A 26,619-nucleotide genomic window follows, 5' to 3' on the forward strand; every position below is an offset into this window, starting at 1 on the left:
AAATGCACCACGCAACATGATAAATGCACCACATAATATGGTAAATGCGCTACATAACATGGTAAATGTACTACATAATATGATAAATAAATTACATAAAGTAGTAAATGTACCACATAACATGATTAATGCTCTACATAACATGACAAATGCACTACATAACATGATAAATGCACTAAATAATATGGTAAATGCAGTACATGAAGTAGTAAATGTACCACATAACATGATAAATGGACTACATGACATGATAAATGGACTACACAACATGATAAATGCACTACACAACATGGTAAATGCACTACATAATATGGTAAATGCAGAACATAAAGTAGTAAATGTACCACATAACATGATAAATGCACTACATAACATAATAAATGGACTACATAACATGATAAATGGACTACACAACATGATAAATGCACTAAACAACATTATAAATGCACTAAACAACATTATAAATGCACTGAACAACATGATAAATGCACCACATAATATGGTAAATTCACTACATAATATGGTAAATGCACTACAAAATATGGTAAATGCAGTACATAATATGGTAAATGCACCACATAACATGATAAATGCACGACATAACATGCTAAATGCACTACACAATATGATAAATGCAGTACATAATAGGATAAATGCGCCATATAATATGGTAAATGCATGACACAATATGGTAAATGCACGACACAATCTGGTAAATGCACGACACAATATGGTAAATGCAGTACATAATAGGATAAATGCGCCATATAATATGGTAAATGCACGACACAATATGGTAAATGCACGACACAATATGGTAAATGCAGTACATGACATAATATTTTACGACATAAGGTAGCTGTGGCTTTCCGTTATCTGTTGTTGACTAATACGTGTCATTACAATGACCATATGAGCATATGGTGGAGTGCAACTTGTTGTCAATATGATATATGACGAGTGAGGTGCGATACTAGATGCCATTGGTGCAGTCTTTGGTACTGTCTTGTTATACAAGAAGAGTTACGTAACACACGTATGCTGTGACAACAAACATTCGGCAGTGGTGTTGAAGAAGAATAAAACACAACTTCGCAGTATAACTTTGTTATTGTATACATACTTGACGTTAACGGCAATTTATGATCAGTTTTGGAACCTCGCTCTATACCTGTTCATTTCCGTTAACGTTTGATCTTATCTGCATTAATGAGACATCCTGTTCCCATTTGCTTTCTAATTTCAGTTGTGAAAGCAATGTATGTCATTAACTTGATAGTTTGGGAATAAACCAATTGTTCATTGCCTTGAAATAGACCATATCGCTCCATCTGTCTCTCATGTTATACATTGAACGTTCCCACAGAACAAAAGTCACATTGAATGACACTTAGCATTGATAATTGAAATAGAAGAGATCGTTAAATCGTTAGGTATCCCTGTTTCCGTACTTATGGATAAAACATAGTCACGATAAAAACATGCTTATTAAACGTAATCGTTGACCATGAAAAACATGCTCGGAAGATGGGGGGCGTTTGACAGTATGGCCAACACACAGTCAATGGTCAACATGTCATGGTCATATGTTGACAACATAGTAACAATATGTATATTACAGGTAACATAGGCACAGCATTTAAGTGGTAAGTACATGGTCAAACTTGCATCTCAATTGATGGTAAGTACATGGTCAAACTTACATCTCAATTGATGGTAAGTACATGGTCAAACTTACATCTCAATTGATGGTAAGTACATGGTCAAACTTACATCTCAATTGATAGTAAGTACATGGTCAAACTTACATCTCAATTGATGGTAAGTACATGGTCAAACTTACATCTCAATTGATAGTAAGTACATGGTCAAACTTACATCTCAATTGATGGTAAGTACATGGTCAATCTTACATCTCAATTGATGGTAAGTACATGGTCAAACTTACATCTCAATTGATAGTAAGTACATGGTCAAACTTACATCTCAATTGATGGTAAGTACATGGTCAATCTTACATCTCAATTGATGGTAAGTACATGGTCAAACTTACATCTCAATTGATAGTAAGTACATGGTCAAACTTACATCTCAATTGATGGTAAGTACATGGTCAAACTTACATCTCAATTGATAGTAAGTACATGGTCAAACTTACATCTCAATTGATGGTAAGTACATGGTCAATCTTACATCTCAATTGATGGTAAGTACATGGTCAAACTTACATCTCAATTGATAGTAAGTACATGGTCAAACTTACATCTCAATTGATGGTAAGTACATGGTCAATCTTACATCTCAATTGATGGTAAGTACATGGTCAAACTTACATCTCAATTGAAGGTAAGTACATGGTCAATCTTACATCTCAATTGATGGTAAGTACATGTCAAACTTACATCTCAATTGATGGTAAGTACATGGTCAAACTTACATCTCAATTGATGGTAAGTACATGGTCAAACTTACATCTCAATTGATGGTAAGTACATGGTCAATCTTACATCTCAATTGATGGTAAGTATATGGTCAAACTTACATCTCAATTGATGGTAAGTACATGGTCAAACTTACATCTCAATTGATGGTAAGTACATGGTCAAACTTACATCTCAATTGATGGTAAGTATATGGTCAAACTTACATCTCAATTGATGGTAAGTACATGGTCAAACTTAAATCTCAATTGATGGTAAGTATATGGTCAAACTTACATCTCAATTGATGGTAAGTACATGGTCAAACTTACATCTCAATTGACGGTAAGTACATGGTCAAACTTACATCTCAATTGATGGTAAGTACATGATCAAACTTACATCTCAATTGACGGTAAGTACATGGTCAAACTTACATCTCAATTGACGGTAAGTACATGGTCAAACTTACATCTCAATTGACGGTAAGTACATGGTCAAACTTACATCTCAATTGATGGTAAGTACATGGTCAAACTTACATCTCAATTGATGGTAAGTACATGGTCAAATCTTGTTATTATAACCTGCATCTTCAAATGTTCAACAATTCATTGGTTGATTTTGTGAAATGTTTACAGGTTCAACATAGTTCTTTGGCCAATATATAGTATCGAATGCGCATATGGAGTGTTTTTATGATCGAAATAAGCAATATTTCTAACAAACCGTGAGAAGTGATTTATACTACACGTTTATCAATTAAAGCAATATTTCGCCTGATTTTGACATATCCGAGGAAGTCATATTCATGATTCCTTGAATCGTTGTCGTAATATAACAACATTGCATTACCGTGACGTTGCTATCTGGTTTGTTATGTGCGTCGCGAAATCGTTACGTAATTAGAACTGGTTACATAAAATCAGTTTTTTAAAGGCGCGACGTTCTGCTAAATTCACACAGTTAGTGGTAAAACCGCGTCGTTTAGAGCGAAGACTGTTTTAATGGGTTTGAAAAGGTGAAGTTTTAAATCATGTTTGGGGTCGAAACGTTTGTGAAATAAAAAAAAAAACACTGCTTAGATATAAACACTTTTTTCTTCTAAACTGTCTAAAGCAATAATAATATCGACAGGATATTCTCGAATGTACACTTTAATAAAGTATATGTTTCTAACGACATGATTTGAAATAACAAACAATCTAATTCTAACGAGTGCACGATAAACAGACAGCTCTTCGTGCAATCTATTACTACTCGTATCGCCGCACACACTTTCACACACTTGCTATCACACGGCCATGAAACGTGGTCTGCATATCACAATTGTGGTCGATGATCTTTGAAATAGCAAATATTTAACTTTCCGGCATATTCACCAACGTAACTTTAATTCACCCAGGAAATTATTTTAAATTAAGAGCAGCTTTTATATTACACTCTCGCGAATGTTGTATACATAATTACTCTTTGTGAACAACTTCTTACAAAGCCATAAATAAGTTGCTTACTTGTCTCTCTCGTCAGTCATTTTTGTTTTTCTGAGTTTTTCCTCGAAAAGATGCGTAATTCTTAATAGTGGGTTAAAACTTCGGTAAAAGTTATTTTTATCTTTAAAACCATTGAATCAATTGTCTTTAAACGGTCCACATTCTTTTCATATTTATTAAAACATTTGTTTTAAATTAACCCAAAGACGATTCTAGTTTTAGGCTGAGACTATGAAAGAGAGAAACGCCATCATTCGGCCCTTGTATACATTCAGAGAAACGAGAACAAAGTTACCAAGGACATTATACGTGCATTTCAATTCATTAAACGGTCGTACGCATATGTGACACCGCGAGTTCCAGGACCGCGTGATATATAATTTTACAGAATTTTTAAAAAGAATTAGAAAGACTGAAAATCTGCTCGAATTGGTTACTAAAACTTAACCTGAATTTATTCATCTCTTCGTTTATTAGTGCGCCGCCATGCGACCAACACAAATAAAAACATCTTTTAGTGCGCCCTCACATGTCAAACATAAAAAACATCAACACCCAAGATGGCTGCCAGCCCAGGTCGTAGTGGCCAGAGAGCATTCGCACAGAAACTAAACAGGTAAATGACAGGCATTACAATCCTGAACGTGTTTAAAATAAGACAAAGTGAGATGATATAATGACATGTTGTCATTGATATGCATTTAGTCTAGTTCGTCGCCTACGGGGAAGTGCTGTTTGTCAATTGATTTTTTGTCGGTCGCTCCTTAGATGAGTCAATGTTTGGAATTTGCCGCCGATTTGACAGTATTTTCAAAGACAAATCTACGTCATTGATTTCCAAAACATTTCTTGATAAGATAACTTGCATTGTATACAGACTACAAATAATAACATCTTTTATCCAAACACCTTAATCGTTGCCCTGAAAAAGTGCCGAACCTCGGGCCAAACTCAAGAACTTTCAAGAAGAAGGGACGAAAGCTTGCCTGCAGCGGGGCCGCAGTTCCGTAGATCTTGGTTTCGCTGTAGTTTACTGTACCTCCGACGATAAAAGAACAGGGAACTTAGAGCTGTAATTGCAGCTTTGCTGTTATTACCGTCATGTAAACAACATCAGGGCTTTCATTAAAATAGCAGTTTCTGCGTCCCGTGAAGTGCAACGGCAAGCTGAGGTTGTGCTACAATGAAGAGTAAAAAGACCACTGACAAATGATAATATAGTCGTCCCACTTAGTAAACTATTGCTGAAAGTTCTGTAACTTAATGTCACTGTACATCATCTAAGAGAATAACCAGAAGGCAGATTTCATTAATAATAAGTTAACAGGCTAACTCTCCAGTGCATATGTTTATAGTTCCCCTGTTGTGGAGTATGACAGGGGAGCTAATAATATATTAATCATGATATAAATTGTTTTTTCTGTCTAGGCTAGAGTATATGTGGTTCTGCTCACTATATGCCTTTCTGATTGCATCTAGGCATTATGATAGTTATTATTGTTGTTTGATTGTGGTCATTTATTGAGGCCGCCAGCATTGACAAGTTTGCTTGATTTTATTTTTACCAATTACATGTATGTTTTTGTTCAACAATTTTCACAAGTAACATATGCAAGCCAAATTAATTAATTTTTTTTACAGGGCTTCTTTTTTGTTTACAAATTAAATTAATATTTGTTCATAGCTATTAGCTAATAATGTTTGTACAATGGCTGTCTAAATTGGCCAGCGGTCATTCTAAAATTCCAGCTTGGTATATGCATTTACCAATTAAAATACCAACAATTAACTAATGTATGACTAGGTGACAAGTTGACTACAAACTAAGCTACTAATGACAACAATTTGCTTAGATGAAACTTAACAATTCACAACAGCAGTGGTACGAATTAGTTGAATCACTTTACGATTACGACACATAAACCACTTGTGCTGCACACTTAAGGTTTATATAGCGTAACCATCATATAACTGTCATTTAACTTGTACATACTTGTATTTCTTTCCTAGATCGCAACAAGCAGCCGATATCCGAAGACAGGTTTCTACTCTGTCACAATATTCCACGATTCCAAAAGAAGTACCTCGTAGTGTCAGTGCAACTACGATAAGCACCAATGTCAGTAGCGCTGCTTCTAGTCCCACCATTGCTGGGCAGGTAATTTTGTAAACATTAAATTAAATCTCAGTCGTTATTATTTCACTCCTATCGATGTTTGCCGTCTGATGATTTAAGTGCTTTCACATGGCTTCATGTCCTAATGACCCTATTGAAATTTTACTTGAGTTTCCAAAATTATGGAAATTTCTATCTCACAAGAGAAATTAGTGTGGTTAACAATATTTAAAGTGGGGGAGTAGTCACCCACGTATGCGTCAGATGGCCATAGTGTATCATTGTTTACAGTTTACCCATGAGCCTTTGCGTACGCAGATGATCACCCTCCTGCTTTAATGGGAGAAAGTTAATACAAATTTTGAAATTTAGTAACAGCGAAAATTCACTAGAGTTCTGTTACAATGTTCATTACATGTAGTCCCAGTTATTGCTGTCCAGTTATCAGATCATTAAAACATCTGGCAACAAAAATAGTTGATAGGTACACAAGATAATTTGTAAAATATAATTTTTTGGACATTTTCATCTGATTTTTTTTCATCAAAGCCTGTAGCTCATGGAATAGTATGTCCATTTGGTCCAAAACTAACCAAAAAATTGAAGAAAAATTTAAAAATATGTTGAACCAAAATAATGGCAGAAAAACGAATGGATTTTGAGTAGAAATATGAACATGCATACATGTGTATTTATCATATTGCGATAAAACATTAACTGACAAACTAGAAATCATGATAAATAATTAAGAATAATATATATTTATGAATTTGAAAGGTGCCGATATGGGAAGTTGTTGATCCCCCTGATTTTGAGGACTTCCTTCAGCAGCGGGCGGCTCAAGTGGAAGTTGACCAGTTACGTGACCTCCTATATTTCCCAGATGATGACCTTGAGGTTGGCTATTTACGACGTCAATATCGTACTGTGAAACCAATTGTTCCAGATGACAAGTAAGCAGTTTTTTTTGAATGCCAACATTTTATTGTATTTATATGTATTTTTCTATAATTTTTGTTGTTGTTTCTATCTGTTATTTTGCAGATTTATTTTGTAAAATTTATTTTGGTGTTCAACAAGTGTGTCAACATTTTTAGTAATATCATACTGTGTGTGTAAGAATTTAGTTTTTGTTGTTGTAGATCGTCTGAATATCCGTTACTGAAAATGCTACATATCATAACAGTAGTTGTGCAAAAGACAGATCTTCACGAATTTGGCAACGCATGAATAAATACCAAATTCCGCTTTTTCTTGCAGGAAATTTTAGTCTTTATGAACACTCACACTTTGTCCAATAAAGATAATTTTGGTATACGGCCTTGTGAGACGTAGACTGAAATTGGAATTTGTGTTTCAGCTTTCATCATGCATGTATCTATGCAAAATCATTTCTCAGATGTGCATAGGCCAATTTTGTTCATAGTTGGTACCATGACAACACATAATTTTGTAATTCAGCCAAATACAAATTGATACAATGATTTGTTTCACAGATACTTTGTTTCTTTTTTCTCAGCCATTTAGATTCTCATGTTCAAGACTGCATACGTGCGTACACCTCAGATTGGTGTATTTATCATCGTCATTATCAACAGTTTGTTACTATACATGGAACTGATAGACCTAGAGAACGTGAGCTGACGTTGAAATCACTACCCAAGCAGACATTTGAAGTTGATGAACTGCCTGACTTAGAACTTCAGCATCAGGTATGTTCACTCCAGTTGATTTCTATACATTATTATCAAACTATTGTACAAATAATACAACTTGTGTTTGGTGGTCGTTGTCAATGTCGTTGTCAATGAAGTACTGTACGAACGATACACCTAATGTTGGGAGGTCGTTGTCAATGTCATTGTCAATGAAGTACTGTATGAACGATACACCTAATGTTTGGTGGTCGTTGTCAGTGTCATTGTCAATGAAGTACTGTACGAACGATACACCTAATGTTTGTTGTCAATGTCATTGCCAATGAAGTACTGTACGAACGATACACCTAATGTTTGGTGGTCATTGTCAATGTCATTGTCAATGAAGTACTGTACGAACGATACACCTAATGTTTGATGGTCGTTGTCAATGTCATTGTCAATGAAGTACTGTACAAACGATACACTTAATGTTTGGTGGTCGTTGTCAATGTCATTGTCAATGAAGTACTGTACTAACGATACACCTAATGTTTGGTGGTCGTTGTCAATGTCATTGTCAATGAAGTACTGCACGAACGATACACTTAATGTTTGGTGGTCGTTGTCAATGTCATTGTCAATGAAGTACTGTACGAACGATACACCTAATGTTTGGTGGTCGTTGTCAGTGTCATTGTCAATGAAGTACTGTACGAACGATACACCTAATGTTTGTTGTCAATGTCATTGCCAATGAAGTACTGTACGAACGATACACCTAATGTTTGGTGGTCATTGTCAATGTCATTGTCAATGAAGTACTGTACGAACGATACACCTAATGTTTGATGGTCGTTGTCAATGTCATTGTCAATGAAGTACTGTACAAACGATACACTTAATGTTTGATGGTCGTTGTCAATGTCATTGTCAATGAAGTACTGTACTAACGATACACCTAATGTTTGGTGGTCGTTGTCAATGTCATTGTCAATGAAGTACTGCATGAACGATACACTTAATGTTTGGTGGTCGTTGTCAATGTCATTGTCAATGAAGTACTGTACGAACGATACACTTAATGTTTGGTGGACGTTGTCAATGAAGTACTGTACAAACGATACACCTAATGTTTGGTGGTCGTTGTCAATGTCATTGTCAATGAAGTACTGTACAAACGATACACCTAATGTTTGGTGGTTGTTGTCAATGTCATTGTCAATGAAATACTGTACGAACGATACACCTAATGTTTGGTGGTCGTTGTCAATGTCATTGTCAATGAAGTACTGTACGAACGATACACCTAATGTTTGGTGGTTGTTGTCAATGTCATTGTCAATGAAGTACTGTACAAACGATACACTTAATGTTTGGTGGTCGTTGTCAATGTCATTGTCAATGAAGTACTGTACGAACGATACACTTAATGTTTGGTGGTCGTTGTCAATGTCATTGTCAATGAAGTACTGTACAAACGATACACCTAATGTTTGGTGGTTGTTGTCAATGTCATTGTCAATGAAATACTGTACGAACGATACACCTAATGTTTGGTGGTCGTTGTCAATGTCATTGTCAATGAAGTACTGTACGAACGATACACCTAATGTTTGGTGGTCGTTGTCAATGTCATTGTCAATGAAGTACTGTACGAACGATACACTTAATGTTTGGTGGTCGTTGTCAATGTCATTGTCAATGAAGTACTGTACGAACGATACACTTAATGTTTGGTGGTCGTTGTCAATGTCATTGTCAATGAAGTACTGTACGAACAATACACCTAATGTTTGGTGGTCGTTGTCAATGTCATTGTCAATGAAGTACTGTACGAACGATACACCTAATGTTTGGTGGTCGTTGTTAATGTCGTTGTCAATGAAGTACTGTACGAACGATACACCTAATGTTTGGTGGTCGTTGTCAATGTCGTTGTCAATGAAGTACTGTATGAACGATACACCTAACGTTTGGTGGTCGTTAAAACTTTAAAACTAATCTTGTTTTATTTATGTTTGATGAGAGCCACAGTAAGAAGCTAATTATTTAATTCAAAATAATGACCATGGCAAAGTGTTCCGCCACTGAAAGCAGAATCACACACCACTACACCATACTAATGGCGCTTAAATATATTTTTACTGAACTCAGACTCAAAGTAACTATAACATTTTGGGTTGAACCAGGGAGTTTTAAAAAAAAACATAGAAAGAAGTTTTTAGTCTCTTACCGGATTCTGTCGTAAATTCGCCCTGGGTCGTTAAACGGCGATTTGGGCATCTTTTCAGCATTATTTCAGATGTTCTCTTTAATATTTTGGTATAATTTATCGGACATTTAAATTCCTGATGCCTAAAATAGAGTCTAATTTAAGTTTTACCGTAGTCATTGACGCCTATTCAAGAGTATGATGTTTATTGTGACTAGCGTGAATGGGTGAGCTTCTTTTCTTCAAATGCTCAGTTCATCTTTTGAAAACAACTAATTTGTAATTTTTTGATTTAAAAAAAAAAATCATGCTGTTTTTTCATCAAAATCGAAGCAATAAGATTGTCTTACAACATCGACTAATCTCTTCTGTGTTCCGTTCAGTAACATTACCATATTTAAATGAGCTGTGGTACTTTGAACACGTTGACATCATCAATCATTTTGATTGGTTAATTAACACATTGACCTGTCAGGTCAAAGAACACCGTTTAATTAATATACAACTGGAATACGATGAAACTAAGTTGAAATTTATTTGCATTTCATCAATTCAACAAATTTTTTTTTGTACGTTAATATATCTTTTAGAATTTACGTTCATTACTAATAAAAAAAAAAATTTAATTTGGTGTACCAGGTTCGTTAATGTGACCTTTTTTTGGAGAAAGATGTCACTGGGTGACATTGTAATGAAACTTTGAACACAACACTAGGTGATTTTTTGGATGGGTCAATTTATGGCAGAATCCAGTATATAAGTCTTTAACATGTTAATTGGGTCATGACTACATAAAAGTTGGGAATTCAGAAATTACATGTATTCTGTTTTTTTACCTCAATATTTTTAGATGCATATTAAATACAACTATATGCAATATAGCATTTACCATAGTTGCTGCATTTGGTACATGACACTTATATCGCCTATATGTCAAGTGCTTCCAATAAAATGTAAAAATAAAAAACAACTTTTGATTCAGGAGGAGGTGACCAAGAGACGTTCAATTCACATGGACAGTACACCACGAGGCAGCTGGTCATCAAGTATCCATGATTTGCAAAACTCTGAAGCTGATCAGATTCTTCCTAATTTATTAGAACATGTGCCGCCAGATGAGCAAGATAGACTGAATGAAGAAATGAGGAGAATACATCGGCAAGATAATCTCTTTGGTATATATCAGCTGACTGAAGAAGTGAGTTGGATATTACTGTGTTTACAACATGTCTGAATATTTCTAGTCAGACAGTCAGTCACCTACTAGCCTTGGTAGTTAGCAACATTGCTAGCCCCTTTGCTGATTGGTTTATTGCACATGATTTCGCCTGTTAACGTGTTTTACACTTCATGTGTGCCCTGTGGATAAAATGACATATGACATATCTCTGGATACAATTTGGCAACATTGAGAATTGATCGATTTATGATAAAATACAATCAGTATAAATTAATGTGACTCACTTATATGTTGCTATGCATTGTATGGGACCCATGTTAGACTAACGCCACATGGTCGGCAACGTGTATGTAATTTGAACCATGTTTTGTTTTATTCTCAGGAAGGTGGAATTGAAAGGAGAGCATCAGCTGATATGCCCAGGGAATATTTTGGCCACAGATTGTTAGTAAAATGTCTTACTCTAAGGTAAGTTATTCTGATATGCAATTTGTGAATGGATTTTCTGACTTGCTGCCCTGTTACAGAATTATGTATTTCTCAGAATCACGATACAAGTAACATCTGGAGTTTTTTGGAAAATTAGGTTTTATTGTTGAACCAATCAAATGCAATCTTGCAATTGTAATAATTCTTACGTACATGTAGCTAAAATGTGGTTCTGTAAACTTTTACATTGAATCAAATTGGCTAAAATCAAACTATTTCAAAGTGTTTTACTACATTTCCATCAATCCCTCTACCGGTATTTGCTATAGCAACCCAATTCGATTGCTAATAGAAACTGTTGGAAAATTTGGTTATTCAGAAAAGTGACTGAACAAGTACAAACCACTAATATGTACAACAACATGTGGGTTTGAATCAATTCAATGCAACAATGGTACAGAGGAGTATCCTGTTACCCATGGTTTTGTACACATACTTAGTGACTTGTTAGCAAGAACCAGTCATTTGAATATGAAGATAAAATAAAATATAATAATTAACATTTAATGAGTCAAAACAAATTATGGGCAACATTATCACAGGAGATTTTAAAATAGTGCTGATTACTGATCATCCTGTGTCAATATCTACAAATCCTGGTCTTGTCTGTTGCAGATTTGAAATTGAGATTGAACCAATTTTTGCTGTGATGGCACTGTATGATGTAAGGGAGAAAAAGAAGGTAAACTCGCTATTTTTCTACTTGATTTATCTGGGCTCTCTCTGGAATATGCTAGGTAATAGTAAATTTACTAATCAAGAAAAAAAAGTATTAGTAAACTTTGTCTGGAAACTGCGGAGCATTTTCCCGCGACCGAGCACAACGGGGAAGAGAGAAGGAGAGGGAGGTGTCCCCTCTGTCGTCCGCCGACGGAAAACAAGAACAGCATGCTGAAAATGGTGCTTGCTGGTGCAACCTGAGCTCTAATTTTGTGTGTAATTTCATGACATCAAATTAGGCAGTCTGCTCTATAAAATGTACCATTTATGATGGTACAACAAAACATCACAACAAAATATAAAATGTAGACACCAGAACCTTTATTTGAATAACTCAGTATTAATTAAACATATTCATGATAAGCTCACATTGTTAACAGTGGGGAAAATAGTCATCATTCAAAAGTTCAATGCCTAGAACACAAGTCTGTGAATAAATTTTCACGGGAAATTTCTCAAAAAAAAACTCTATGCCAATCAATATTATTATGAAGTAATCTCCCGTGCTCATCATGCAAACCCGCATGTTGACGTTTATGACGACACAAAATGACTATTTATTTTCATCGAAATTTCTGAATTAAAGTGAAAAAGTAACTAAAGTAACTTTCGGTCTTGTAACTCGATCTCAATGCTAAGAATGCCCGGTAAGAATGTTACACAAATTATAGTATTTTTCGATCGATTCGCTAACATTTTCTCACCTTCCATTAGCTGTGGAATCATAGCCCTATGTTGCCGACCGCATTATTTACGTGACAGACACTGGCCGGCCCATGTTCGACATACAACAACAAAAATAAAAACAAGACGTCCGAATGAAATTGGTAGGGCAAAATTAGATTGTATGTCGCACCAAAGAGCTACGGAACCGCAGCTAACCTTCCATTATTTCTGAAATCGTGCTGCAGTACGATCAACTTTCCGTTTCTTGGTGCTGTCAGGGTTAGGGCACCCATATGTTTCTGGTTCTGAACACGATTTAGCGGTTTCTCCATCTCGTCGTGAAAAATATTCGTCGAGCAGTTGTCTGCTTCTTTTTGACGTACTCTCCATTTTCAATAAATAAACAAATCACGTGTTTGATAAGGGCGACATGAAACCGTTCCATACTGAGAGTAATGTCGCGGGGTATCTTGAAACACATGTCGACTAAACTACGCATGTGCGATGACACCAAAATAACTTTAGAGTGGAAAAATACATTCAGTGGCAGTTTCATGTTGATCGCGATCACCATGTAACAATTGTTGCAATCTTAGAAGTAACGGGACATTGTTTAACTTTAAAATGACAATCACTCAAACCGTAACACGCGTGATGATCACAGTCGAGTCTTGACAATTAAATGAGGGCGATTTGCGAGGGTATTTTGTACAAAATGTGTTCGTAAATCCTACTAATAGATATTTATTTTGTTCGTAAATCTCGTCAAAATTTCGTAATTTACGACATTTGCGAGCGACAGCGAGAGCACAGTTTATATTCAGGTATTTTAATTTAATTAATTCCTCGATTCGTTGAATTTTCAAAGTTGTACTCTGCGATCATTAATTAAGTTTTGATTGAGTCTTATCAACTTACAGCATTTGTTCTATTGGAAGCGCATTTCCAATAGAAGTGCGTTAAACCAAACCTTGCAATTGGTATATATTAAATAATTAAAATATGACTTATTTTGACCATAAATACACCTCTGTCATTTTTGTAAGCATATACATTATTTAAAGAGCATATTAGTATATTTTGACGTACTGACATCGGAATTCATCCTAAATTACAGGATTACATGTACGATTGTGTATGTACTAATTTTTTCAGTATAGGTGAATCCTCCAATATTCCCTTGCAATTCTGGCATATTCTAATTCATCCCATTCATAGATCCAAATAAAACAGCTACATTAATGATCTCTGAGTGCAATTTAAATACATCAGCATCTACCACATGTTTTTGGAACAATGAGCACATGTTCACAATTTGAGCTTATCAAATGCTGGACAGTCCAGGCTTGATGTTTGATAGGTAGACGCTGTATAATGTTGAAGGAAATTTGAAAACAACAACTTCATCCATCCCAAATTATGTGAATGATATGGTTAAGCGACACAGACAAAATTTAGAAATTAAATTCTAAGTAGGAAAGTGAACTTGGATTTCACTTTAAATGTTACTTTCATATTGTAATATTCATCGGTTTTCATTTTCAGATCTCAGAAAACTTCTACTTTGACTTAAACTCAGATCATTTACGTGCTATGTTGAAGCCTCATGTGACCTATCCAGACATTGTCACTGTTTGTCGGTCCTGTATATTCTCAATAACATATCCCTCAAGTGATGTGTTCTTAGTAGTAAAGTTAGAAAAGGTTTTACAACAAGGCGATATAAGTGAGTGTGCTGAACCCTATATCAAAGACGATACTCTAAAGGTAAGGAAAAGGCTGTGTTCTGTATTTCTTGTATGAAAATAATATTTTGATGCAAAATATGTTTCATTGGCTTAATTATTACAACTGCAGTCTCTAACATGACTTTCGTTGATACATTGCCTGCTGTAAGACAGATAGCCAAATAGAATGGGAAAAAACGATCTCATCTGGTGATGTATAACAAGTATGGAAGTCCAGTCTCCTGGTTGTTTATGGCTAATCTATAACCTGGTTACCACAGATTTGATTTAACCCATCTGTCTCTATGTCATTAGTTTCTTCATTGTAGCAGTACATTTAATAATATCTCTATTTTTTCCTTTCTCAGCAACAAGAAAAAAATAAAGCAAATGCTAAATATTACTGTGAGAAACTTGGTAAATATCGAATGCCTTTTGCTTGGACTGCAATCCATCTGATGAATATTGTGAATGGGGCTGGTACTTTGGACCGTGATCCACTCATATCAGAAAAGGACTTCAATAAGGAAGGTGAATATATAATAACTTGTTTAAACTGAACCGTGTAAGCTTAATCCTGTCTAAACTTGAACCCTGTCTCAATTGAACCTTGTCTAAACTGAACCCTGTGTAAACTAAAAATCTGTATATAATTAATCTGACCTTTTTGTAAATTGGAAACCTGTAAAAACTAAACCTTTTGTAAATTGGAAACCTGTAAAACTGAACCCTGTAGAAACTGGAAATCTTTTTACACTGATCCCTGTATAAACTGGAATTATGTCTAAACCGATCCCTATGTAAACTGAAAACCTTTCTAAATCGCCCTTTTACAATAATTTACACTTAAAGGGAAACTAAATAGAGCCTAATTTGGTGTTTGTATTTATCAAGTTATGTATATTGATTATAAGTTCGAAAATGTTTTTAAAAAAAAATTATTTTCAGAGTTATGATGATTTAATTATGAGAAACCATGAAACTGTGAAGGACTTCCGTTTGCGCCATCTTGCCATAAAAAAACTCCCGCATGAGGTATAAACAGGAAAGGCAACAAAGCACGATGACGAAATAGTATCTGATTATATATATACAACTTAGGGAGTCATAGTTGGCTGGATTGATGAATTGACTTTCTGCCTCCAGAGTTTCGACTTTTACGTTAATGTTATTTACAAGCGTATCAACAAGCAAATATTATGGATGTGCGAATGATTGAAACAGGCATTTTGTTTTCTATTTTGTCCAACTGTCTAATAAAAGCTGTTTCCAGTACTGCTCCATGCGTGCAAATTGTTTCCGTGTCTGTATGCTGTATGCAATTTTGAGTTCGTAGGCTGGTGGTGGAAAGAAAAATTCCTTCATGTATTCACAGGGCTGCACTGGCAAATTAATGGGACAATTATCACAGGAACAGATTGTTTATAGACTTCAGCGTAATTTGAGATAAAACTATCTTCGTCGACGTCCGATAGACTCTCATCACTCACACTGGATTGATCTGAATCTTCAGTCTACCGTACTTTCTTGATCCTAAGCCCGGAGGACCACCTCAGAAAAGATGATTTTGTTTTTGGATTAAACACTGTAAACATCTTGCCAACAACGAAAAATTATCGGAAAAAAAATATTCGTTTACCATGCCGGGCTCGGAAAATTGCGTCATTGATGTTCACGACACTTTTACAATGAAGAAACAAACATGTTCATAAAAACACACACATTTTAATACAATACGATTTACATACCGTCTGAATTTACGGTGTAATAATGGGTAGGGTCTGTGGGAAAACAGTGGACAAAGGCATTTATCATTATCTTCGTTTTGGTATGCCATCGATCGTAGGCAAACTCTTGGCACTAAACAATTTTCACCATGAAGTTTTTCAGCACGATTTGACCCGAAACAACTTCCTTTGACGTAACAGTTCATGTCTTTCATTAACCAATCAAAATGATGTTGTAATAACAAAATTTTCCGATTATTGACAATGATTTTTTTTAACGCAACGCGGAAGTGAATTACCGCAATGTTAAAATGCGATCTGTAGCACTGATTGCGACGAAAAAAACGGCAATTTTTTTTCCTAAAAACTGTTGATTCACAATTTCCGAAAGGTAACGACGATTAATAGTAACCGTGGGTAAACTGAGTATGGAGGAAGTATTTAAACACCTTTCACGGTCGCCAACAGGTCACATCGTTCACACCCTTTCATGGTAGTCTCAAACTAAACCATGCCCAATAACCAGGTACACGAAAGCTACTACTCAAAGAAATATGGATTACTTCAGTATTGCAACATCGGTGTTCACCCTGAGTAAATGACAGAATAGAAAGGATGCGAACCACGTTGTACGTTCGCCCGCCATGCACTCTGAAATTAATGCGATTTTTCTAATATAATCACAAACCAAACTACCGTAGCAATCACGATTATTATGAAATGAAACTCAATTTTTGAAGGCATATTTTAAAGAATGTCGTCGACACCCAGTAAAACACACTCTGGGCTTATAGTCGTGAATGCCCTCAACTCGATAAATGCCTAAAATTAGAGGGATGGGCTTCATACTCAGGAGGTGCTTATGGTCGGGGAAGTACGGTACTTTAATGCAATTTGGCTCCCACTGTCAGAATACTGTGGTTTAAACACATAATGCTCTAAATATAAAAGTTGACTTTATACTAGTAGTACTAAATGCTTGGCAGCATGAGCGGCTATGTACAATGGCGTATACGAATGTGATCAGATACTAAAACGTCATAGCTTTGAAAAGTACTCGGATGTTAAATATGCTTGTTCGTTATTTATTCCCTTCCATGAATGACTTCTATGGTGTTTAATTGTAAGTACTTCAAATGCCTATCCAAGCTACAGTTATAATTAAAACAAAATTAAACCACTGCAATTGTATTTCAAATACAGTTTAGAATATACACATCTATAAATTAAGGCCGCATTGAGGTTCGCTTTAAAGGGCAGTGGTCGTAGTGCCACGCATGTGCGACATTTGTATTGATAAACATTGATTTTCCCACAATCCAATGCGCTCTTCTAATGAAAATTATGAGTATGAGTTTTGACCTGGGTGTGACTTGCACTAATTACCATCGATGACTCCTTCGATACCTTCCAATCATCGAAGAAATTATAAAGTTCAAGCTTAGTAACATCTCAGTTTGTACTCATTGGTCTGCGCAACAGTCAAAGTTGCCATCTTTATTCATCTTTATTTATGCCATCTTTATGTTTATATGAGACCCACATCTCGTGCACGATGACCACAACTCTTTAATTGCTACCTGATTGTCTTGGTCCCATTTTATGCAGATCGCCGTGCTAGTAGTGCAAGCAGTGGTTACGACACTGGAAGTTTACGCAGAGGTAAACCTGGCGATACTGGATCCTTACCTAGAAAGTCAGACAGTACTGGATCTCTCAAACGGAATGGATCTGAAAGAAGACCAAGAATAGAAGAAGATGTTTCAAACCTGGCTACATTTAGACCAGTCACTCTGACAGTATCAAGCTTCTTCAAGCAGGTATGGTCTCCTTAGTAACTAATATGTATACCCCCCTTTGCCAATCATCATGTTCTTACAAGGGCCCAAATTTGAAAAATGATCTAGTTGTCCAGCGAGACAACATTTCTGAGAAACTGTTGTGTCCGCATGAAAAGGTTGTTATCCAATGAACTTTTGTGTTAACCTTTGAAAGCCTAAATTAAATTGTGTCACCTTTCACATAATAAAGCTGTAATTATTTTAAAGATGCTTAGTATAATTTCAGCCAAACAACTGCTCAAATTTGTTGCATTTACAGCAAGTCTCAGAAATATTGGGGCAGCCAATTTGCAACTCGCTAGCGAATTTGCGAACTGCTTGGGTTTTGACTAAACGATTGGCTTTCGCATCTCGCTGGCGCCGACTTGTATCGCGTCCACTCTGGGCGAGTCTATATTGCAGTAGGGAACATAGAATGCTTTTTATGCAGCCTGGTACATGTCTGGATTCCCCTGAGTAATTTGAGCCCCCGGTTTGGGCCTGAAAATAACCAGTCAGCTGGCGTACAAGTGATAATATAATAAATGTGATTATTTCACCGATATTATATGGGGGTAGCCATCTTGAACACTGCTTGAAACTACAAAATGTAAATAGTAAATGTAAAACATTTTCCTACAGTATATTTGAAAGCGAAATCGCCACCCAACTGTAAAACTGTCGCTGACTAGCTCCTCAAGTATGACGATCGTCCCCTACTGTTATATAGATTCGCTGTAAGTGGGCGTGATCACAAGAGGGCGCCAGCAAGATTCGAAACCAACTGTTTAGCCAAAACCCAAGCAGTTAACCAATTCACTAGCGAGTTTGCAAATTGGCTGCCCCAATACTTCTGAGACTTGCTGTAATAGTGACTCAAGCTACATTTCCTCTAATTAATACCACCTCCCATATTTGACAGCATTAATGTTTGGTCTTGTATCACCAATTTAAATATTTATCATTAGTTAATTGTGGTACTAGTACCTAAGCTTAATTAACATTAAAACAAAAGTAGAGTATGTTGGTTGGAATAACTTTTTATTTATGAAAATTGGCCCATACTGTTTAATTTTTCAATTATACACCTCATCTCATCTTTGCTTTAAAAAAATACAGGGTTAACCTGAAAATGATAGGCAAGGTCGGGTTACCGGAAGCACATTTATTATTTTTTATATTAGGCCTAATCAAAGATGGCATTAGCGAAAACAAAAAAGCTAGATAATTAATACCAGCAACTTTCATGATGTTTGACATTTTATTGGCCTGAAAACAATCCAAAAATTGAGATTGCAAGTCATTTCAAGAAAATTATCAGGCATAGGAATAATAAAAATGGAAAAGTGAAGTTGATTAGTGGTCTCTCTCTAAGTATGATAGTCTACCTAATCAGAGTAATTGAAATTGTTTCCTGTGTCAATGATATTGTACCGAGGCTTTTATACACACTTGATTGCATGACCTACTTTCTTAATTAATAGATCTTAAAAATATTTTGTGTTATATTTCAGGAAAGTGACAAACTTACTGATGAAGATTTGTACAAGTTTTTGGCCGATCTAAAGAGGCCTTCATCAGTGTTAAAAAGGTTGAAATGTATTCCTGGTGAGTGGTAAAGTTTATGATGCTGTTATACAGTGTTAGACTTACCGTATTTATCCGGGTATAAGCCCAGGGTTTGAAAATGGAAAATTGTCAAAAAGAAGGGGTGGGCGTTGTTTGCCAGGAGATCCCCGGCAAAAAAAACGAAATTCGCAAAAATTGACAACACGCAGATCGAACTGCGGCAGGGAATAGAACGGCAAATGAAAACATGCAACGGAAATAAATGAACAATATGCAACACTAGAAGTAAAACAAAATTAATGTATTGCTTATAATATGACAAATAAACCAGAAATAATAAAAATTGACAGTGAGGAATCATTTGAATTAGGATTTTCCCGCCGACAAACACGCCCAATACGCGTGAACTCAAAATGAATTAAAATGTCAGAGGTTAAATTGCGTAAAATGATTTCCGGTCTCGACAAATTACGAATCAACCGTCATACAAGATCAATAATAATTTACAAATTTACACAGTAAGAATTATAAAAATTCATAGCTGTTTGAAAAAACTTCTCAGATCTTTATTTGTACGTTCATTGCCATCTTCGTCAAACTCAAAACCCTCAAATGTCCAAGTCGGCGTCACTGTAGCCGTCGAACAAAATCCATACAACTTATTCCTGAAGTTCGTCGATATTGTTCCACACAATTTGGACTTATCCACAGTTTTTGCAGTCTGTCAGCTTGGCACTTTTCATTCATGTCTAATCATAATAAAGAGACAAGAAAAATGGGGTCGCTCTGCTGCGATGGCACAAGATGCTTTTGTTAACAGCCTAGCAATCATCTTTGACCTTTATGCATCTGCTTTACTGATTGGCTAAGAATGACATCACTACTAGTATTTCATCATAAAGGTCAAATCGTGACATTGCTTTCTTATCAGACTCAACGCTTATTAATCACGGTGAAAGTTATCATTCAGCAAGTTCCGACGGTTGGAATGTCTCACTATATGGATATCGCGGTGGACTTGAAATAGGAAGTTTTTTTTTTATCCAACGACAGAAGAATAGTTTTCATGACAGAAATGCAATAGCGGTGATAAAAGATGGTAAAAAAGTTGGCAGTCTTCGGCGTGACATTGCAAAATTGCTGGCCCCAGTTATGGATTCGCAAGCTGCTACAAAATATTTATAAAGCCAAAATAACGTGATTTCAACCATTCTCCCAGGTATGGGTTGCTACAATATTGCATCGTTGTTTTCATTGTCGACGACGCTAAAGCCGAACGAGTGCAACACTTGCTTAGCGGCTATCCTTATACGATTTGCTTGAATTGTTTCTAAGGAAGCACACACCAAACGGCCGGCCCTTTTTATGTCGACGACATATTTCAAAAAGAGAACTATCGTTTCTGCTTTAATATTTATTTTTATAGACTTGCTAACTGTTATGATTCTGAAAAAAATCAGCGGTGAACGCGCTGCCCTGAAGACAGAAAGCTGTCACAGCTATTTTGCATTCACCCCTTGTTTTACGCATTTAACAATGTTTATAAGTATCACGACAGACTTCAAGAAAGTCAACAGTTAATACAACCACAGTCAATGAATAGAAAATATTTTTTTTTTGTTTTGTGTAGAAAAAGACCCCCTGGGCCTGTGCCCGGATATGACCTCAACTTCTTTATTGTGTCAAAAGTGGGGGGTGGGCGTTTGTCCAGGCATGGGCTCTTACCCGGATAAGTACGGTAGTTGCAATCCATGGTTTATTTATGGTTGTGTAGCTTTTGATGTTTTTTATATACTTATTATTACATATATTTTTCTGTATTTGAAATTCTAAGCCACTGTGAAGTACACAAGTATAATATGTAGAGCAATCGTAAACTAAGTGTAATTATAATTATTAGGTATCCACCCTAATAGAGAAATGCAAACTCAAAATAAAACAAGTTTACTAGTATTTCGAAGTGTGTACTGTAAATTACTTTATTTTAGCTGGAATTAATTTTCACTGGAAAGGCTTTTTGGGTGTTATGTATGGAATTTATATTCACTGATTTTTGATGTTGGATGTGAAATATAGGAAAAAAGATATATTCGCTGAATTTTATTTTTACTAAATCATCCCTTCAGCAAAAATAGCGAAAATAAATTCCAAGTGGAAATAAAGTATTTTACAGTATACCAATACGTTTTCTCTATTTGTCACCACCTTACCCTATCCTGGGCTTCATTTACACAAAACCATTAGACTGGTCCTGACTTGGTTGTGAGGTGTGTTTACTATAATTTATCTTTGTTGTTGTTTTTCAGGTACATTAAAGTTAGATATATCACCCATGCCTGAGAATCTACCATTCTGTCTGACACCAGAACTCCAACAAGTTGATCCATATCCAGATATGAGAAGCAGACCAACACGAGAAATTCAAGAATTTCCGTCCAAAGAAGTGTTTTTACCCCACACTACATACAAGTATGTTTGTCATTTCTTTATTCAAAGCTCATTTCTCACATTTTTTCCACTTCTCTCTGGTTAACCAGTTTCTCACTGTTGTCTCACAGCTGTGGAAAACTCGTTTCTCACTATGTCCGAGCTGTGTGGCAAACTCATTTCTCACAATTTTTTTCACATCTCTCAGGTTAACTCATTTCTCACTGCTGTCTGACAGCTGTGGCAAACTCATTTCTCGCTATGTCCGAGCTGTGTGGCAAACTAATTTCTCACAGTTTTTTTCACATCTCTCTGGTTAACTCATTTCTCACTGCTGTCTCACAGCTGTGGCAAACTCATTTCTCGCTATGTCCAAGCTGTGTGGCAAATTCATTTCTCACTGCTGTCTCACAGCTGTGGCAAACTCATTTCTCACTATGTCCGAGCTGTGTGGCAAACTCATTTCTCACAGTTTTTTTCATATCTCTCTGGTTAACTCATTTCTCACTGTTGTCTCACAGCTGTGGCAAACTCATTTCTCGCTATGTCCAAGCTGTGTGGCAAACTCATTTCTCAGTTTTTTTCACATCTCTCTGGTTAACTCATTTCTCACTGCTGTCTCACAGCTGTGGCAAACTCATTTCTCACTATGTCCGAGCTGTGTGGCAAACTCATTTCTCACAGTTTTTTTCACATCTCTCTGGTTAACTCATTTCTCACTGCTGTCTCACAGCTGTGGAAAACTCATTCCTCACTATGTCTGAGCTGTGTTGCAAACTCATTTATCACAGTTTTTTTCACATATCTCTGGTTAACTCATTTCTAACTGCTGTCTCACAGCTGTGGAAAACTCATTTCTCACTTATGTCTGAGCTGTGTGGCAAACTCATTTATCACATTTTTTTTCACATCTCTCTGCTTAACTTGTTTCTCACTGCTGTCTCACAGCTGTGGCAAACTCATTTCTCACTATGTCTGAGCTGTGTGGCAAACTCATTTCTCACAGTTTAAGCTTGGTGTACTTAAAATACCCTTAAAATAAATTTTGTCTTTCATTATCTAAAATATTGTTTATCGTCTAACAGAAAGTTTCAAATGAATGTACCTCCAATGAAGGCATGTTTATGCCCCTTTAGCCCCAAAAGGTATCACAAAAAATAAAATCAGACATTTGAAGTATAGATGGAAAAAGTATACTGTAACTGTAACATGTGATGAATTATATAAAGTCAAATGTAGAAGTTATTATCTTGTGTCGACATAAAGGTTAGATTGTAATTGACTTCATGTGAATAGAGAGCAACAGTAAATGTAACTTGGAGTAACTTGCGTAGTGTTTGAATGTTTCCAAAACGAATCCTTTGAAGTACCGGTGTAATTTCATGACAAGATCATATATGTTTGTATGTTTTTAAGTTTAAAATCTAACATGACGCTAGTGCTACTGTATAAAAAAATCAGAAAGAGTGCTTTTGTACCCAAAACTCTAACTCATATCCTACCCTAACTCTCCAGCGCACCCTAATTTAATTGTATTTATGCCCCACCTAAGGATACATAATTATCTGGAGGGGTGTATTTATAAAATTTAATTCCTAATTTTTGAGTTGTTAGTTTTCTACAGAATTCCGTTAGAGGGCGCATCCAAAATACATGGATGACGAACCTGAGTGGGGTTGTTTTTATTGAAGTTCTGTATTCTTACATGTGTAAATCAATAGATTGGAAAAGCAAAAAAGTTCCAGAACTCTGCAAATTTCTTCAGGATCGTGGTATAACTTGCAGCAATGTTCGTAAAGCTAAACTGTTTGAACTTGTTGAGTTAGCAAATGAGTTAAATGTTCGCCAAGAGTCAAACAATCGTCGTCGTACTGTAAAACACGAGTCGACGATAACTCTGGTAGATCCATGTAACGTAAAAACTTGGCAAAAAAAACTTCATACTTTGCCTTTGTGTTAAATAGCTGATATGTTCGCATATTTGTTGCAACGAAGTGACTGGACAACAGCCAGACTGAAAGAATATCGACTTATTAATGGTTACTTACTTCATAACTTCCGTAAAGCTTCATCATGTGCAGAATACAGAATTTAATTTCATTATGGCAGAGTGTATTCGGCAATGATCCATGAAGGAAAATCCTTACAAGCCATGGTTTATTATTAAATCAAACTCTAAAATAGTTTCTGGTGTTTGTAACTGTGTAGTGTAAGTTTGATTTAATATTTTATTCACCAGGCGATCAGCAGATGCAGTTATCATAAATGGACACACGTTTTTTTCCTTCCGTAGTTATTTTAACTTCAACTTCGCAAAAAATGCCATCATAAGGATTCTGAACAAGAAGATCGATGTGGGAATCGGCAACGAGCGAATTTTTCATCAAATCCGGTTCAATGTTTTCGTTTGCGCTCGTCTCGGGAAGCTGACAGAGTCTTCGTTTTTCAATCGATGTATAACTGCGGTTGAAAGACGGCTGTCTCCAGTTATTGAACTAAAAAAAGTACTGGCGCAGGATGGAAAATGCCGTGAACAAACCCGGGAATATAGTTTGGCGTCCACTCAGGTTCCCGACGACACATTCGAATCCACTGGCGTTGAAGTGTTGATTTCTTGGACAAAAGAAATGTATGAAAAGTTACGCCTTTCATCTCAGGATATTTCGCTGTTTTTTCTTTTTAATCGAACCCAAGGAATAGTCTGGGGCATTACAATGCCAGTTAACCATTTTGACCAATTCTTGCAAAGCGTTTGTAAAAAATAAGACTTCGGCAACAGTAACTACTAGTATATTGCTTACAGCAGACGCCGCTCAAATTTCAACCCCACCACGAACGTTGAACGGACTGTCATCCGGGTGCTTTAAGAATGCCCTCTATCGAATTTCGTGAGAAAAATAGTAACTCGGAAATTAGGAATTGGAGAGGGGACTTTTGGTGAGGATTGGAGTTAGCATTAGGGTGGGGTGCAAAGGGGACTCTTTTTTGAAATCTTGTATTTTTTTGTAATTATTACATTTCAAATATGATTGTCTTTTTCAGGAATTTACTGTATATCTATCCTCAGAGTCTGAATTTTTCTAATCGGGCTGGATCAGCCAGGAATATAGCTGTTAAAGTACAGTTTATGTCAGGCGATGATCCCAGGGATGTCCTTCAGGTAATTATCTTGATGAAAAACTCATTTCTCACTGTTTTTCTGCAGCTCTGTTAACCCATTTCTCACTGCTGTCTGAGCTGTGTGACAAACTCATTTCTCACTGCTGTCCCAACAATGTGACAAACTAATTTCTCACTGCTGTCTGAACTGTGTGTCAAACTCATTTCTCACTGCTGTCTCAATGGTGTGACAAACTCATTTCTCACTGCTGTCTCAACGATGTAACAAACTTATTTCTCACTGCTATCTTATAGCTCTGTGAAAAACTCAGTTCATACTGCTGTCTGAACTGTGTGTCAAACTCATTTCTCACTGCTGTCTCAATGGTGTGTCAAACTCATTTCTCACTGCTGTCTCAATGGTGTAACAAACTTATTTCTCACTGCTATCTTATAGCTCTGTGAAAAACTCAGTTCATACTGCTGTCTGAACTGTGTGTCAAACTCATTTCTCACTGCTGTCTCAATGGTGTGTCAAACTCATTTCTCACTGCTGTCTCAACGGTGTAACAAACTTATTTCTCACTGCTATCTTATAGCTCTGTGAAAAACTCAGTTCATACTGCTGTCTCAACGGTGTGACAAACTCATTTCTCACTGCTATCTTATAGCTCTGTGAAAAACTCAGTTCATACTGCTGTCTGAACTGTGTGTCAAACTCATTTCTCACTGCTGTCTGAACGGTGTGACAAACTCATTTCTCACTGCTGTCTCAACGGTGTGACAGGCTCATTTCTCACTGCTGTCTGAACTGTGTGACAAACTCGTTTCTCACTGCTGTCTGAACTGTGTAACAAACTCATTTCTCACAGCTGTCTATGCAGTGTGACAAACTCAGTTCACACTGCTGTCCGAACTGTGTGTCAAACTTAGTTCACACTGCTGTCTCGGCAGTGTGACAAACTCATTACCAGTACTATTTCATCTATAGGTTATTTTTGGGAAATCTAACTGTTCACCATTTACAACAGAAGCGTATACTGCCTGTACCTACCATAATAAATGTCCAGATTTTTCCGAAGAAATTAAAATAAAGTTGCCGGCAACATTGACTGACCAACACCATGTGCTATTTACGTTCTACCATATCAGTTGTCAACGCAAAGCAGATAATTCCCCTGTAGAGACTCCTATAGGATACACGGTAAAGCTTGTGGGTTTATATGCAGTTCTTCTATCAAACAATTTCCGGTACTGACCCTATAGAGATTCCCATATAATACGTATACTTGTGTACTGTTTCACTGATGGTCA

The 26,619-nt window shown here is 36.1% G+C and overlaps 1 protein-coding gene across 1 annotated transcript in view; it reads left to right on the plus strand.

Annotated features, from left to right (window-relative positions):
- The first annotated feature begins 4,441 nt into the window (after positions 1–4,441).
- The window catches only part of LOC100368094 (dedicator of cytokinesis protein 7-like), a 43,060-nt gene continuing 20,882 nt past the window's right edge, over positions 4,442–26,619 (plus strand). Inside the window, exons 1-14 of the mRNA XM_085504587.1 lie at positions 4,442–4,529; positions 5,924–6,071; positions 6,807–6,982; positions 7,549–7,741; positions 10,864–11,079; positions 11,444–11,529; positions 12,166–12,232; positions 14,482–14,703; positions 15,032–15,194; positions 17,999–18,210; positions 19,725–19,818; positions 22,086–22,248; positions 25,249–25,366; positions 26,297–26,509. Coding sequence (XP_085360713.1) covers positions 4,474–4,529; positions 5,924–6,071; positions 6,807–6,982; positions 7,549–7,741; positions 10,864–11,079; positions 11,444–11,529; positions 12,166–12,232; positions 14,482–14,703; positions 15,032–15,194; positions 17,999–18,210; positions 19,725–19,818; positions 22,086–22,248; positions 25,249–25,366; positions 26,297–26,509 — 2,127 coding nt within the window. The 5' untranslated portion in view covers positions 4,442–4,473. The remainder of the gene's footprint in view (positions 4,530–5,923; positions 6,072–6,806; positions 6,983–7,548; positions 7,742–10,863; positions 11,080–11,443; positions 11,530–12,165; positions 12,233–14,481; positions 14,704–15,031; positions 15,195–17,998; positions 18,211–19,724; positions 19,819–22,085; positions 22,249–25,248; positions 25,367–26,296; positions 26,510–26,619) is intronic.

Source organism: Saccoglossus kowalevskii, chromosome 10 (assembly GCF_978046115.1).
Source record: "Saccoglossus kowalevskii chromosome 10, keSacKowa6.1, whole genome shotgun sequence".
Classification (NCBI taxonomy): Eukaryota; Metazoa; Hemichordata; class Enteropneusta; family Harrimaniidae; genus Saccoglossus; species Saccoglossus kowalevskii.